The sequence below is a fragment of the Cetorhinus maximus genome, chromosome 18, assembly GCF_964194155.1.
Source record: "Cetorhinus maximus chromosome 18, sCetMax3.hap1.1, whole genome shotgun sequence".
Classification (NCBI taxonomy): domain Eukaryota; kingdom Metazoa; phylum Chordata; class Chondrichthyes; order Lamniformes; family Cetorhinidae; genus Cetorhinus; species Cetorhinus maximus.
Genome location: NC_135896.1, coordinates 34,589,899 through 34,607,644, shown reverse-complemented (window position 1 = coordinate 34,607,644; position 17,746 = coordinate 34,589,899). Strand labels below are relative to the sequence as shown.

At 39.9% G+C, this 17,746-nt stretch overlaps 1 protein-coding gene across 8 annotated transcripts in view; it reads left to right on the top strand.

The window, feature by feature from the left end:
- Positions 1 to 17,746, top strand: part of ppp2r5ca (protein phosphatase 2, regulatory subunit B', gamma a) — a 308,188-nt gene that overhangs the window by 213,388 nt on the left and 77,054 nt on the right. For 2 of the 8 annotated variants that reach the window (XM_078562372.1, XM_078562373.1), the window contains exon 1: positions 2,650 to 2,870. The exons of 5 other annotated variants lie outside the window; for them this stretch is intronic. In XM_078562372.1, the coding sequence (XP_078418498.1) occupies positions 2,777 to 2,870 (94 nt within the window). In that variant the 5' untranslated portion in view covers positions 2,650 to 2,776. Of the gene's footprint in view, positions 1 to 2,649; positions 2,871 to 17,746 lie in introns of those variants that run through there. One more of the 8 variants, XM_078562374.1, reaches the window with a different exon arrangement.

The following is a 17,746-nucleotide window of genomic DNA, read 5'->3' as shown; positions in this document are numbered from 1 at the left end:
CCCTCTCCCTGATGCATCAGTGTCCAAAGCTCAGACTCGAGCTCACCAACTCTGAGCTGAAGTTCCTGCAGATGTGGTTGCTGTGTATCTCACAGGTGTCCACTAGCGCTGCTAGCGCTAACATGCTACAGCTGTAACACACAAAATGCCCTGCCATCTTTATGGTATTTTGTTTAACTAATTAGGGTTTTGAGTTCTATTTGAGCAACTTTTGTAAATTAAAATGCTGACAGCTTGGTTAGCTATGATCATTTTTAGACAGCCTATTCTTTATTCAAATTATCTGAATTAATTTTTACAGTCAAATTTCCACTTTACTGTGTGACTTAGTTTAAACTATAACATTTTTTTGGCACAAGCAGTTTTGAATTTTTCAGACAGGACTGTATGTTATGTGGAAAGTAGTGTGTATTTGCAAGCTAGAATGGTTCCACATTAGTTATCACAATGCTTGATGATTGCCTGTGAGGGAGGATGTATTTTGTTATAACATTCTATGATATGGTTAACTGATCAGAAAAACAGGGGAGGTTATATTGCAGTACATAGATTTCTGCAACTCTGTGCTCGAGAGGGACCTTGTATTTTAAAATGTGCAAGATTTATTCATGTTGTTTATTAAGACAAGGTACTGGTGGGGAACTGTTGCTTGCACTTGGTGATGTCTGTAAGATTGGATCACTTGTGTCTGCTCATGTTCCAAAATGCTTAGGATGTGCCATGACCACAGCTAATTGCTGATGGTGAGTACTGATACACCAGAGTTAGATTTATATTTGGATCTCCTGGGAAAGTAATTGTGTGCCCAGGATGTGTATACTACATGCTTTTATGGGATGCATGTGTCAAATGTGTTGAGTTCTTACAAAGGTATGATGCAACAGAGGTTGTGATATAAGAATAGTTGGATGTGGCTAGAACTGTCAATTTCATTACTGCCATATGTTTGCACAGATATCCATAGTATATTAAAATTCTTGTGAATTCCTTTGAAAACTGTTACATAAACAGGAATTTGAATTCCAGTGTTAAATCTTTCACATTTGCCTGGCATGGTACTTTGTCATGTCTTTGGATGACACTACATAGCATTTCCAGTGTTGATCAGAGCAATGGCCTGCCATGGCTCTTTGTTCCAACACCACATGTATTATTGTTTCCCTACAAAGCACTCCAAATGCATGCTGAAAATATTGGCCATATTATTCTCACCAACTGAAATTTCTAATGTCCATTGTTTATATTTTAAACAAAAGCAAAAAATACATACTTGAATAACACAATTAAATTTATCCATTGAATTGTCTCCTTTTAATGTTGTCATTGACCATTCACAAAAGCCTGGGCTAACATTGATATTTTTGCCCAGAGCTATGATTTGGTTAGTTAAATTTAGATTGTGCAGTTTGAACATGTGCTTTGTACCCAATTTTCAGGATGCATTGCACTGTTCAGTCAGCTGAAATGCTGGAAGGTTTGCCGTTAGCTTCTCGCAGTTTCAGCAGTGGTTTCTCGATGTTCAGGAAAGCAGGAGAACAAATTTCAGTTGCTTTACTTAGGTAAAATTTGAAGTGCGGGTGAAGAGTGGCAGGTAGAGGTGACCCCTGTCTCTCTGTCGTGTGCCATTGTTTGGCACAAGGGTTCTCAACATTTTTGCTTCTGAGGTTCCCCCTCCAGTGTCGAAAGGTACAAACGACCCCCCACCTCACAACAAATAACACAGCACAAGTATTTATTTCTCTATAAAAGTTAGAGAATTCAAAATAATTTGAGGGGGCCGTGTCGTGTCGTGCCACCTTCTTGAACTGCTGCAGTCCCTGTGTTGTAGGAACAGCCACAATGCTGTTAGGAAGGGAGTTCTAGGATTTTGACCCAATGATAGTGAAAGGATGGCGATATAGTTGCAAGTCAGGATTGTGTGTGGCTTGGAGGGGAACTTGAAGGTGGTGGTTCCCATGCATCTGCTCCCTTTGTCCATTTAGGTGAAGTCGTAGGTTTGGAAGTTGTTGTCGAAGGAGGCTTGGTGTGTTGCTGCATGGATCATGTAGATGGTCCACACTGCTGCTGCTGTGCGTTGGTGGTGGAGGGAATAAATGTATAAGGTGGTGGATGGGGTGTCATAGTCTTCACAGATGTAGGTGAAACAATTAGTGAAATGGGGTCACACGTCATGGTGGAAATGCATTGTAGTCACCTAAGACTGTCATTGCTTAAAAAGTAATTCATTTGCTAGACCTGGACATTGCCAAATCCAAATTGACTTACACAGCACCTTTTAAATGGTAGGCTTCAACTTTCCTTTACTGATGAACAATGCATGGTGATCTAATTAAAGGATTGATTAATATATGAGCTAGATTTGTTTTTATTTAAAATGAGCAAGGGGGGAGTTTAAGAGAAAAAAGAAAATAGTGTCATATAAAATCTGATGCGTAGCCTATCCAAGATTTCAAATCTGATTTTTAAATATATATGTGTTTCCTTTGAAGGAACTATTGCTTGCTCTAATTAAACCTGGGGAACGAAGAGTTGAGCAGTAATCTGATCAATGTATGCACTTAATGCACAGTGATGGCCAATCAGAAATGCTTTTCTATTTGCAGTTTGTTAGTGTCATTTTATGTAGTCATTACTACCCAATCAGCTTTCTGCTGGGTGCTGACATCACTAACTAGCCTCTTCCCTTCGGTGTAGCTTCATTTTCTGAGTGTTTTGTGCTAAAATGGAAGCTGGTTTCTTGCCTTAAGGAACAGCTTGTTCTGCTGGTATAGGCTAGATGTTGACATGTAACAGACCTGGTAGCAGGATGGTGGTGGATGCAGCCAGTTCGAATGGGCCTTTCCAGCCCACGGGCCTTCTACACTTTCGAGGTAGGTTATACTGTAAGCGACCGTGGAATGTTTCGCTTGCTTATCTGTTCGTGCAGAGCTTTTGTGAGGTGATTAGAAATAAAGGAAGTGCGCTCTTGGATAGCAGCTCTGCTGAAGCTTCTGTTCCGTAAGCTTTTCTTTTGCTGTTCTTTAAAATAAAATGATAAACCCTGCAATAGGCTGCAATTGTATGATTGGTAAGTCTGCTTGGGTTCATTGAAGCGTTTCCCACCAATCTTGAAACTGGGTTTGCTGCTTTCTGCTGTCACTGTCCCATCCCCCAGTCAAGCATGCTGATGTCAAAGGAAGTGAGGTCATTAGCCTTTAGGAGAGATTGAATGATTGTTGGGGGCTGGGCATTGGCCCAATTTTGGCTCTTCACGGAGGTTGTTTTGTAACAGAACTTTTGCCTGCTCACATTTGTCTAAAAATTACACAGCCTCAATTTAATCGATTCTACTTGACTTTTTTTAAAAATCCTTGAGGTCTTTTATATAGCGAATGATTGCATTAATAATCCGAGGAAATTTAGATGTATACTGTGCTGAATTTATTTGCAGCTTGGTGTGTTTTACTTGCTGACTTTTTTAAAACTTTTGGAATGTTGTGTACAAGATGGGACCTATCCAGGAATTATAATTAGCCAAGTATTTGAAAGCTACTTTTAGAATTTAGCAGCTTATTAGAAAAGGAAGCTTCCCTATTTTATGATTCATGTCTATTGGATGTGCATTAAAATATTTTCAACATTCTATTGCCTGTAATGTGTTTTCTGTAAGTTTAAAATACATTGTTCCACATATAGGCAGGTGCTTAAGTAAAACTATTAAAAAGCTATCAATTTTCATTAAAAATAGTTTTTTCAGCAGAAGCCTGTTTCATAAACATAAAATTCTGACAGGGCTGGGCAGACTCTATACAGGGGTGATGTTTCCTCTGGCTTGGGGGGGGGGGGGGGTTCTAGAACAAGGGGTCACAATCTCAGGATACGGGGTAGGCCATTTAAGACTGAGATGAGGAGAAACCTCTTCACTCAGAGAGTGGTGAACCCTTGGAATTCTCTATGTCAGAGGGCTGTGGAGGCCAAGTCACTGAATATATTTAAGAAAGAAATAGATTTCTAGACTCTAAAGACATCAAGGGGTATGGGGAGAGAGCGAGAGTATGACGTTGAGATAGAGGATCAGCCATGATCATGTTGAATGGCGGAGCAGGCTCGAAGGGCCGAATGACCAACTCCTATTTTTCTATGTTTCTAATGCATGAAATTGTGTACTTGTATTGCTGATTTTTCTTTCAGCCTTAGTTTTAGATTTAATTAGTGTGAACTTAAGGACAAAGATCAGAGGTAACGAATTTAATTACACAAACTTGCTACCCTTGAAAGTAACTGCTACAAATACTATCACCGAGAAACCTCAAAGTCAGGTATCGAGAATTGTATTTTTAAAACACTAAAGCATGTTGTAAAATTTGCTGTATGTTTCCAAGCCAAAATTCAGGCTAGAATGAAATAATTGTTATTAATTGTGATGTTTGCTAGTTGCAAGTCTGGCATGTTGAACTTTTCAGTTTAGTTACTTTCTCAGTTCAGGGTGCAGACAGCATGTACCAGTCCCATTACTTAATTTGTGGCCAGAAATTGCAGTAGTCTTATTGCGAGCCTTAAGTAACATGTTGCTAGGAATTACTGCAAATAATAGCTTTACATTATTGACCTGTTAGTAAATGTTTGAATCAAAGTGCAAATCTGTAGAAAGCATGTTATCATTACTGTAGAACATTCTCTCATCATACATTTGTCTAAAGAGCAAGTGTTTGGGTGCATTATGATATTCAGCTACAAATACTAGGATTTCCAACACTTCGGATGCAGAGTAATTTGGAATTTCTGAATACTGCAGTTATGCATAAAATGTTTTGCAGGCAATGACAGCCGTTTTTTAGTGCGACCTATCACTTCATTCACGGTGTCAAAGGGGGCCATTAGGCCATCAAGTCCATGCTGGCTCTCTGTAGAGCAATCCAGTCAGTCCCATTCCCCCACTCTATCCCTGTAGCCCTGCAAGTTTATTTACTTCAAGTCCCCATCCAGTTTCTTACAGAAATCATTGGTTGTCTTTGCTTCCTCCACCAAGCATCAAATTGCAGGTCATACACTTGCTGGATTCAAAAAATTCTTCCTTGCATCCCCCTGAACCAGTTGTCCAAGACTTTAAATCTGAGTTCCCAAGTCCTTGTACCATCAGCTAATGGGAACAGCTTTTCTTTGTCAATTTTATGTCATAATCTTGTACACCACTATCAAATTTTCCATCAACTTCCTTTGCTCCAAGAACAACCTCAGTTTCTCCAAACTATTCTTGTTAGTTAAAATTCTTCATGTCTTGAAGCATTCTGACATATCTCCTCTGAACCCTCTCAAGCACTCCCACCCTTCCTAAAGTGTGGTGAGCAGAACTGGACACAGTACTCTAGTTGTGGTCTAATCAGAGGCCTGTACAGGTTCAGCATAACCTCCCTGCTTTTGTACTCTATGTCTATTTATGAAGCCCAGGATCCCAAATGCTTTGCTAGCAACTCTTTCAAAATGTCCTGTCATCTTCAAAGATCTATGTATTTGAATCCCCAGGTCCTTCTGTCTCTGCACACATTGGGACTGTGCCATTAAATCTGTATTACCTCTTTCTGTCCCTTCTGCCAAAATGCATTACCTCATGCTTCTCTGTATTGAATTCTATCTGCCACTTGTCTTCCCATTCTGCTAGCCTACCTGTGTCCTGTTGCAGTCGATTAGAATAATTCTCTAAGTTTGATATCATTGGCAAATTTTGAAATTTTACTCTTCCAACATCCACGTCATTTATATTTATTTTACATCACTGCCTGCCATCCTCCAGTTTGAAAAACAACTGTTTACCATGGCTTGCTGTTTTCTGTATTTAAACCAAATTTTTATCCAGACTGACACTTGACTACCTATTCCATGAGCTTCAGTTTTGTTAACATGTCTTTTATGTGATACTTTATCAGATATGTTCTAAAAATCATATGGACAACATCCATCCCATTCAAGCTTTACAATTCCCTGTTACTTCATCAAAAAATCATTTACATTAGTCAAACATGATACGAGCATAAAATCTACCTTTTTAGAACTTGTGCTGGCTCTCTTTGATTAACTCCAACCTCTCCAATTCTTTCCTTGATTATTATTTTTAAAACCTTACCCACCACTGATGTTAAACTGACTGGATGTCCTTGCAGCCTTTTTTGAACAAGCATGCCACTTTTGCCACTTTCCAATCCTAGACCACCCCCATATCTGGGGAAGTTTGAAAGGTTATGGCAAGCACTTCATTGGGTGTTTATTTAATCTGTTTCAAATCAGAAATGGCAAAATGACTTAAACTTAAAATTTAACAGAACAATACATTACATTGACGTGATGCTAAGGTTTAAAAACAGTTGAAAGCAGCCTTCTGGGTTTTGCCCAAATTTTAACAAGTAATGTGCAAAAAAAACTGTAGGTGTGAAGCATGTTGATTAGTATTGGAAATGGATATTTGTGACATATACCTGCATACACACCTATAATTTGAGATTTTTTTTGTCAAGTAAACAGTTTTAAGTTTGTGGTTTAAAGAAATTGTCGCACACCTGATTTTTGATCTTGTTGTAATGGTCCTTAATTCTCATTTTTATCTAATTGTAATAAATTAACTGGAAAGAAGCACAAACACTCACATTTCTGATTTAAAACATTCCACACAATGAGTGGTTCGGGTCTGGAATACACTGCCTGGAAGTGTGGTGGAGGCAGGTTCAATCAAGGCGTTCAAGAGGGCATTAGATGATTGTTTCTGTTCAAATTATGTACAAGGGTACGGGGAAAAGGCAGGGCAATGGCATTAGGTCATAATGCTCATTTGGAGAGCCGTTGCGGACATGATGGGCCGAATGGCCTCCTTCTGTGCCGTTAAAATTCTGTGATTTCAATTATTAATCAATATTTCCAACCATCGAATGAAAGGAAAGCAAATGAGGGCATAAAGTTTGTTTGATACTTGTTTGATTCTCCATTGGGATATTGAGCAAAGTTTGCAGTGTATTAAATCAAAATTGTGAGCATTTGTATTTCCTAAATTAATTCTATATTTTTACCTAAAAGAAACCTGTTATTTTCATAACATCCTTCATGTATATTTTATACATCTGAACATAAGTAAAATGTAAGCTAACTCACTTTGCAAAGCGATAGTTAGGGCTATCAGAACCTTTTCTAGCTCATGGCCTTAGCATTAAGTACCCCCGCCCAGATCAGAGAGTACAATCAGCAGAATTCCCTGCTCTATCTGAATACATTTCAGTCCCAATCTCAACACTTGTTGCTGCATTGTGGATTTTTCTGGTCAATTATTATGGGCCTGTCTGAGCAATATTGCTAATTAATGCCAAGGCATGGGTAGATTTTGTGCTATAGGTTTGTGCCCATTAAGAACTGAATTGAAATGGCCCAAACTCATTTATAGTGTTCCTATGTCTGATATTTAACCCTCTGTGTTTTTGTTTGTTTCATTGACCCTGGTATAAGGCCATTGTAAAATCTTTCAAAACTTGATGCTGCACAATATTTCTTAAAGGTCATCTAACATTGTTTTTTTAACAAAGTACTTTTTTCCTTCCAATCCATGAGTCTTGTCAATGAAGTGATTTGAGTGCAGGTTGTCTCGATGCAGTGACTATGTAATATCAGAAAATACAAAATGAAAAGGTTATTCAGTAGTACTATCGTCATGCATAAAGAAAGAAAAGATTTGCATAGTGGTTTTCGTGACCACCAGAAGTCCCGGTGTGCTTTTCAGCCATTTAAGTGCTTTTGAACTGTCGTCAATGTTGTGGGAAACATGGCAGCCAGTTTGCGCATAACAAACTCCCACAATCAGCAGTGTATTAATGACCAGATAATCTGTTTTTGTGATGGTGATTGAGGAATAAATATTGGCCAGGACACCAAGGATAATTCCTCTGCTCTCTTTCGAAATAGAGCCATGGATCTTTAACATCCGCCCAAAAAGGCAGAGGGGGTCTCGTTTTTAACATCCCATCTGAAAAACGGCACCTCTGACTGTACAGCATTCCCTCAGTACTACACTGGAGCGTCAGCCTTAATTTTGTGTTCAGGCTCTAGATTCGGACTTGAAGCCAGAACTTTGTGATTGCCTGACAACTTTTGTATTTATTAAACATTTGTTTTGGGAAACTTAACAGAAATTTTGTTGCACCAGTTAAAATATTTAAGTTTTTAAAAAAAAATTGGAAAGTTTATCACAATTGTTTCACCAGTTTATTTTAGTTAAGCGTTATAAGTGTTTGTGATACATTTCATTAAGAAAGGATTCCTTGAAAACCTGAGTTTGAATTCAGACATTTTTTTTGACATGCACTTGTAAACATCAGGCCACATACGTAAGGCATCCATCCCAAAGTGTTGCATTACCAATTAATTATTTTTGGAGTGCAGTCACTATTATGTACAATTAAACATCTAACTGGAGTTGGCGGTTCCACAAACATCCTCATCCTCTCAATGATGGCTGAGCCCAGCTTGTCAGTGCAGAAGGCATGACTGAAACGTTTGCAATGATCTTCAGCTAGAAGGGCTGAGTTGATCTTTCTTGACCTCCTCCTGAGGTCCCAAGCTTCACAGATGCTAGTCTTCAGCCCATTCAATATGACTCCACGTGAGACAAGAAATGATGGAAGGTACTGTATAGGCCCTGACAACATCCTAGCTGTAGTATTGTAGACTTGTGCTCCAGAACCAGCTACAACACTCTGAGTCAAGTTGTTCCAGTACAGTTACAATACTGGCATCTACACGACAGTGTGGAAAAAAAATGTCCAGGCACAGTCTGTCCATAAAGGACAGGGCAAATCCCATCTGGCCAATTCCCCACCCCATCAGTTTACTCTCAATCGTCATCAAAGTGATGAAAGATGATGTTGATTCTGTTGATCAACAAATTGGTACTCTTTGAATAATTCCTTAGGATCTTTTATGTTTATCTGAATCACTGGAGCAGGCAGACAGAGCCACAGTTCCATCTCAACAGCAACTTGCACTTAGGTAGCACTTAACAGTAAAACGTTCCAAAATGCTTCATGGGAGCATTATCGAGTAAATTTTGACATCGAGCAACATGGACAAATGACCAAAAGCTTGATCAGAGGTTGGTTATAATGAGCCTGTTATATGGCGAGAGAGAAGTTTTATGGAGGGAACTCTGAGCTTAGGTCCTTGGCCGCTGAAGGGAGTACCACCAATGGTAGAGTGATTTTAAATTGGCAAAAGGCCAGATTTGGAAGGTTGTGGGGCTAGAGGAGTGTACAGAGTTAAGAAGGGATGAGGCCTTTAAAGGAGAATTTTAAAATAGAGGTACTACTTAATGGGAAATCAGTGTAGGCCAGAAAGCAGGGGAGATTGGCAAATAGGACTTCGTGCGAGTTAGGAAAAAGACAGTAGAATTTTGGATGACCAATAGTTTATGGAGGGTAGGAAACTGGAGTGTGTTGAAATAATCAAATCTAGAGGTAGTGAAGGCACAGATGAGAGTTTCAGCAGCAGATGAGTTGAAGTTGGGCTGAGTCGAGTAGAGGTGGAAATAGTAAAGGCTCTGAGATATGGTTGGTATGGCAGTTTATTTTGGTCAAATATGACACCAAGGTTCCAAACCCGCTGGTTCAGCCTCGCACAGTTACCAGGCAGAGGAACGGAGTTGGTGTATGCAAATGAATAATAGGGAGCCAAAGATAGATCCTTGGGGGACCAGTAGTAACAGTGCAGGTGTAAGATGTTAAGCTATAGCAGGTGATTCTCTGGCTATGACAGGATGGAACCAGGTGAGTACAGTTCCACCCAACCTTCTATTTATTTGTTCATCGGATATGGGCATCACTGGTAAGACATTTATTGCCCAGCCCTAATTACTCTTGAGAAGGTGTCAATCAGCTGCCACCTCGCGCCACTGCAGTTCATGTGATGCAGATACACCCACAGTGCTGTTAGGGAGAGTGTTTCCCGGATTTTGAATCTGCGACAATGAAGAAGCATGAAGGTCCTTCTGAGAGAGCTTTGGTGAATTTCTGCAGTGCATCTTGTAGGTGGTATACACTGTAGCCACAGTGTGCCGGTGGTGATGGATTGAATGTTTAAGGTACTAGGTGGTGTGCAAATCAAGCAGGCTGCTTTGTTTTGGGTGGTGCCAAGCTTCTCATGTTGGAACTGCACCCATCCAGACAAATGCATGGCTACTTGCTGCAGAATAGCCAGTTTCTGACCTGTTTTTTAATCCACAGTATTTATATGGCTGGTCCACTTCATCATCCTGGGGGTTATCAGAGGTTTAAGGTGGGGTATTTAGCAATGGTAGTGCCCTGGATGTTGTTAGTCTTTATCATCAATTGTAAAGTTCAGTTTTAAAAGGACAATGAAAGTATGCATTTTTTTTAGAAAATCATGTAGCAAGCTGCTACGATGCATAGATCGAAAATTTCATCAACCATGACAGTCAAAATTTCAGTAAGTGGAACATTTTTTCCTTCTCAATATGGCTACTTTTGTCTCTTTCCCCCATTAGTGAAACCAACTGCAGGGTTAATTGGGCTGCATCATCAAAAAGTCAAAATGATCTGAACAATGTTCCATTGCAGTTTGACAGTGGAAACAAGGCGCAAAGGAAACTTCAAAACCATCTAATCTGAAATACAAAGTGTGAAATTCAATTCCCTGAAGCAACAATATTAAGCTCGAGAGAATCTGGTTAGAATATTTGGATGTATTTCTGATCAAGGAAGGGACTTCAGCGATAATAGAAGTGTTTCAGTTTTTTTGCTCTCTGTCAGCATCAAGTCAATTAGTGGAAAAAGAGTTTACTGCTTCAATATTCAACTTAATCCCAACTTCCTCAGGATAACACTCTCTAGAGCATTGGTGCAATGTTCACCTTTTCCATTAGTGAGCTTTGTAGCATTGGCATGGATTTTCCTTTGTGTTGCTGCCCTTCCCCTGACACCGCCACCCCCTCCATAAGTCACAGGCTGGGTTTGGTCGGCAGTGGTGTTATTGGACCACTTGGTGTTAGACGTTGGAGTCCACCACCTAGAGTTCATTCTGTGCCCTTGCTACTCCAGTGCTGCTTTCAATTGGTGTTGGTTTTCAACGTGCAAGAGTACTGATTCATCAGCTGTGGGCGGTAGGTGGTGATTTAATGACTTTTGCCCCTGCAATCAGTCATAAACTGAAACCAGTACACTATAGTGACGTCCATTATTCAGTGTCCAGGCCAAGGGAAAGGGAGCTATTAGGTGAAAACAGAGGGCTTTTAAACTGATACTTGAAACTTCTTCAGCGCAATCGAGATGCTGCAATGTTAATATATTCTGTCATGATGTCAAGTGCATCATTAGGGAGATGAAGCTTGATCAGTGGAGTATGTTTAGCGGCAAAGGTGTACAATTACACAAATAATTTAAATAATTTTTCCTCAGCAAAAGTCTGTCAAATGAGATCCTCTGTACGAATGCAATATCTGACAAATCGACTGCTGTTCAAAACGTGATTAGAGGAATCTTCCAAGAAGAGAGTTATTCTGAGTTAATAAGCCATAGGTTGGACCTGTCTGGCTCTTGGAAAAATTATGCTGTGACATAGGCTTTAATAAGTCAGTTTTATGAGGACGTGGACTGCACACTGCGTAACCTGGTCGCTGATTGGATGGCAGGTTCGGTGCAGTAGTCATGCTGTGAAATAGGGCGGGGTAGAGCGACAAATAAAATGGCGATTGTCTTATGGATCAGTGCCAGGAGCAGCTGCCTGATTTCGACTGCATCTACCTAACTTTGCAGGGTTGCCCAGGTATATCCTAGCCCTAAAAAAAGGATATATCTAATCTGATTTACAGCACAAAATCAGGTTACACCAGAACTACTCTGCTCCAGACTTCATTACAGTTTGCTTCCAGATATGGAAACAAGAGCTGAGATCGGAAGAGAGGTGAGAGTAGCTGCCCTTGACGTGAAGCAGCATTCAATCAAGTTTGGCATCAAGGAGCCCTAGCAAAGTTGAAATTAATGAGGACTTAAGAATTAAATACATTTCTTTTGTATGTAAGGGTTTGCGAAAGTTGAATAAATGGAGGTCAGGTACAGATCAGCCATGATCTAATGGAATGGTGGAATAAGCTCAAGCTGCTGTATGATCTGCTGTTCTGCTTCATTACCCTCATGTGCATACCTATGTGCGTGTCCCTTTCCCCCTCATTTTTTTTCATTTTATATGCCCTTGCCCTGTTTGTCACTCCCTTCCTTGTTGCAGGCTTGGTCTTTAGTGATCAGTAGAGGAAGCCAAGTTAGTTCCCCTTTCTGACTCTACTGTTGTCATAGCTGAGGTCCAATAACTGCATAGATTATGCACAAAATAAATTAATTTATTGGAGAGCATAGCTGTAAATATTTTTAAGCTCACAAAAATGAGGAATATTTCACCAGCCCATATAATCATTATTCATTTTACAAATCTGCAGGGCATGAGGGAATCTGTTTTGTCTGACAAAAAGAATTGTCCAGGTAATTGAACAGAATGGCTGCTAATTTACTTTTATTTGCTATATTTTGTAACCATATGATGTAATATAAGTGGGACAGGATTTCCCTGAATTCCAGTACAAGGGAACTTCAGACATCTCAAACTTTTTGTGCTTGCTGCTTACCTGTGAGTTTTGCATTCTAAAGCTTAATTGTGCAATTTCAAAGGAGTCATAATTTGGGAGTGCTTTCAAAATTTAAAACTCATAGCTTGGCATTACCCTGCGAGTAGTTTTCTAAACTGCAGCAACTGGTTTGAAGACTTATGATATTCTGATGCAGATACTGAAATATAAATGTACTTCATGTATTTTCTGTATCTTATATACTGAAGCAGTCAATGTGAATTAATGTCATTTAGACTTGAGGTGTTATGTAAATTTCTGTCAAACTTTAAAAAAAGGTGGTGAATAGCTGGAAGGGGGAAGCCAGTTATTCCTTATCTTAGAACAAGTTCTTTTCTCAAACCCCCAGAAGGCACAACCATTAGATTTTGTGGACTTAAATCAAGTTGAACACAGTTGCACTTTTGGAGCAAAGTAATAGTTTAGATGGTATAATGTTCTTATTAAAATAATATATACTCCCACTTTTGATGAGCAATGCCATGGGAGAGCTGTTAATTTCAGAACAGTTCTGGTAAAATTAGTGCAATTCCAGAGTATTTTTTTGTCTGTTTAGATAACTGTACTTAGTTGGAAGTGAGGAACTTATTTGAATATCTAACTCTTTCAAACATTCACCTTACTATTTATCAGACATTTAATAAATATTTAACAAGTACCATGAGCCTTCTCTTCTCAACCACCATGTCTAGATGCCAGAATTAACACCATCTGTCACTTAAGTTTAATTTTGGGATTTTCACAAAACATGACGCAAATCACGTTTTTCTGGTTTCTCCCAGTTATTTTGAAAATGTATGCTGGACTTCCTTTGAAACGTTTTACAATGTTTTCATGAAATTTGAGGCTTGCATCTATAGTGTGCTTTTCCCACATGTACACTATTTCTTCATTGGCTAAGTGGTTGGGCTGATGTTCCCCCTCAAGTTGAGCAGTGTATAATATATAAAATGAGGTAACATACGGAGTCCATAGAAATTGAAATAATTAATATTAGTGATGATTGAAATACAGCTTATATCATTGAATCAACGTGGATGCTGTAATAATCTAATGCCATTTTCATCTCAATACTGTTGTTGGAAGTGATGCTTAAATACCCTGCCTATCACACTTCTTTCATCTTCCCCACACCCCCAACCCAAAGATATATACACCATTTGATGCTCTTTAAGACTAAGACCCATTTTAACTGTGCTATATAATTTTATTAGGAATTAAAATTGTTATTAAAAGGTTGTAAGGGAGCAAAAAATAAAGCATCTAAGTTGTCATGGTGCAGAGGAGGCCTCAAAATTGAGACACAACCTTTTCTGTGCATATGCAACATGACATAAGATATCTGTGGAACCAACTCTGCACATTAGCTGGATAGCACCAAGGATGATTAATCCAATGCCAGCTCAGAAGATGTATGAAAAAGTGAACCTCTGTTGGCAGAACTCATTGTGGGGAAATTCTGATGGAGAGATTCAAACATTGAATTGCAGGAAAGGTGGACGCAGGTTTTGGAAGCATCATCTTATTTAAGGAATTTGGAGAAGAACAAAAATTAGAGATCAGATGGATGGTTGCTAGGAAAAGAGGGGTTATGGGTAGGTTTTTAAGGAAGGTGTGGTGGTGCATTTTCAAAGGGAAAATGAAAAGGATTACAGACTCAACAGAAACAGTCTGAAGGGTGTTACATATAGATGAACAGAGATCTATAGATGCAAATACATAATACTTTGAGAAAGCGAGTATAAGCAGATTAAGTCAGAATTCTGGGTTTAATAAATAAGAGCATAAACATAAAAAGCAATAGAAAGAAAGCAATAATTACAGATACAGTGCAGATTACAGTATTGGGAGCCTTATTATAGAAAAAAACATTAATTTCACAGGCTCACCAGGGATGGTAAACCATTATTTTTATTCATTCATGGGATGTGGGTGCTGCTGACCAGGCCAGTATTTATTGCTTTTGGCTGTGATGCAATCTGCTGCTTTGAGCTGCTGCAATCTGTGTGGCGTAGGTACTTCCACAGTGCTGTTGGATAGGAGGTTCCAGGATTTTAACCCAATGACAATGAAGGAACACCGATGTATTCCCAAATCAGGATGGTATATCACTTGGGAAACTTGCATGTTGCGATATCCCTATGCACTTACTGCACTTGAGACCTCTATGGCCCAGAAGAACAAGTTTTGGAGCTGCTGTTGAAAAAGCCTTGACAAGTTGCTGCAGTGCAACATTGCAGTCACAGTATGCTGGACATGGTGGGAGGGAATGTTGGAGATGGTGGATGGGTACAATCAAATGGGCTGCCTTGCACAGGATAATGTCAAGCTCCTTGAGTGTTGTCAGTGTGACACTCCAGGGAAGTGGACACTATTCCATCTCACTCCTTACTCATGCCGAGATGAGTAATTTGCCACAGAATACCCAGGTTCTAACCTCTCCTGCTCATGTTGAAGATGGTCATTGCCTGGCACTTGGACTGATAAGTGGCAGGTAACATTTACAAGTTAGAACATTGGCCAGGTCTTGCTTATATGCAGGTGCAGACTGCTTCATTATCTGCAGAGTTGCGAATGGAAATGAACACAGCAATTGTCAGCGCACATCCCCACTTCTGGCCTTTTATGATAGCAGGAAGGTCATTGAAACAGTTGAAGATGATTGGGGCTTGTGGTGGGATGCTCATAGTAAAGATCACATGCTGATTGCAAATCGCTAATTGTCAATACCTTAGGGAAGGTCTGTGGTAAGAACCAATCGCTGCCCTTGTAGGATGTAATATGATGAAGTTGAGGAAGAACATTGCCCTAAGGGACCCCTGCAGCAATCTGCTGGGACTGAGATGATTGACTTCCAACAACCACAACTATCTTGTGCTACGTATGACCCCAGGTGATGGAGAATTTTCCCTCTGATTCCCAATTAATTCAATTTTATGAGGGCTCTTTGATGCCATATTCGGCTAAATGCTACCTTTAATGTCACTTTTGCGTGACCTCTGGAATTCAGCTCTCTCCTCCACGGCTGTCATGAGGTCTGAACCAAGTAATCATGGCAGAACCCAAACTGAGCATTGCTAAGCAAGTTATTAGTGAGCAAGTGCTGCTTGATGGCACTGTCGATTATGCCTTTCATCACTTTGCCGATAATTGAAAGTAGACTGCAGTGGTAATTCACTGGATTGAATTTGTCTTTTTATGAGGAGAAACAAAATAGCTGTGCTATTTCCACTGCAGCAGAGATGGGGTTTAACAATTTAAAACTCACGAGAAGTTGAAAGGTTTCTTTATTCAGCACTGTTGGGAGGAAAGAATTGCATTTTTAGTTGAAGCAGAGTAAGATTCAAGACTGTGGGCTTATTTTTGGGTTGCTCTAGCAAAGAGCCAACACTGCACTGTAAATATCGATAATTATTGTGAATAATATTTAGAAAAATTAAACCATGACCCAGATTACGATTTAGGCAATATGGTAACACCATACGGTCATCTTGATGTGTTCTCCACATACAAATGCATAGAAGAACAAATTGCATTTATATGTTAAATTGATGCCATCAAACTGAGCTATTTTGGGAACCTGGCCATTTAAGTTTCCTTGCATAATAGATATGTGGCCTCCTGTAAATGGCACTATTTGTATTCCTTTATTCACCCCTCATTTAACATTCCGTATCAGGAAAATGGTTTTTGACCTGCCATTAATCCTGTTTTTTAAACATACAAATATATTTTCTAAACTGTGATTTACTTAGTTTTGCATAATCTAATTTTGTGCTTTAACTTGTCATTTCTGTCTGTGACTCTTGATCACCTTAATTTTGAGTGCTTTTTATTTTTGTTTTACACTGTAACTTCTGCCAACACAAGATGGCCACTGACAGCACTTCCGCACAGATGTACGGCTCAGCGCATGCGTAGAAATCCAATGTTGTCATTATGCAGCACCCAGCCTGCCAGGACCACTTTGCGCTTGCATTGATGGCGTCACTGCACCCAGGTGTGCTGACGGCAGAAGGATCGCACATAAATGAATTTCAAAATTTGATGGGGTCTCTCGCTTTTTCCCCCCCCCCGCCACCAGCAGGCTCTCCCAAAGATCACGACAGAAGAGGCCACTGAATGGTGCGACTGAGTCGACAGTGGGCACCACACACAGCCGCAATAAAATCTGGCACTCTGTGGGGTGTTCCCCCGTACCTCCCTATCTCTGATACTTTCTCCATTCCCTACAAACCTCATTAACCTGCCCCAGACCCCACACCCTTTCCTATCTCTGTGACCCCCTGCAACCCTCCATGATTTGCATGTTACTGCAATTCTGGCCTCTTGAGCATTCCTCATTGCTACTAAATTGGTGCCATTGTTTTCAGCTGCTAAATTTCTCATGCCTAGAATTAACATTCTTTGGATGATTACAAATTCATACATTTCACAACTCTGCTCCAAGTGCACGTTAAACGGGTGCTGCCACTCAACTGTGGTGATTTCAGCAGCGCCATCTTTGGTCCTGGTTGCTGCTTACTCTGTCACTTCAAATAACATCAAGAAGCAGCACGCTCAAATTGCACATGCACGGTATATGCACGGCGTTGGCAGGAAACGCAGCCATTGTTTTAACATTGGTATACTTTCACCCGTTCCAGCAATAGTACCTATAATAACGAATAACAATTTATATAGCGCCTTTAACATAACAAAACATGTCAGGGGGCTTCCCAGGAACACTCTAAAACTGAGCCACATAAGGTGATTTTAGGTCAGATGATCAAAAGCTTGGTCAAAGAAGTACGTTTTAAGGTGTGTCTTATAGGAGGAAAATTAAATAAAGGTGCATAGAGATATAGGAAAGGTATTCCAGAGCTTAGGCCCTCAGCAACTGAAGATACAGCTACCTGTGGTGGAGCAATTAAAATCGGGTTGCTCAAGAGACCAGAATTTGTGCACAGATAACTCCTGAGGTTGAATCAGACTGAAGGCGATTACAGAGATAGAGAGGGGGTGAAGCCATGGATTTGAAAACCAGGATGAGAATTTTAAAATCAAGGTGTTGCTTGACCGGGAGTCAATCTAGGTCAGTGAACACCAGAGTAATGTGTGAATGGG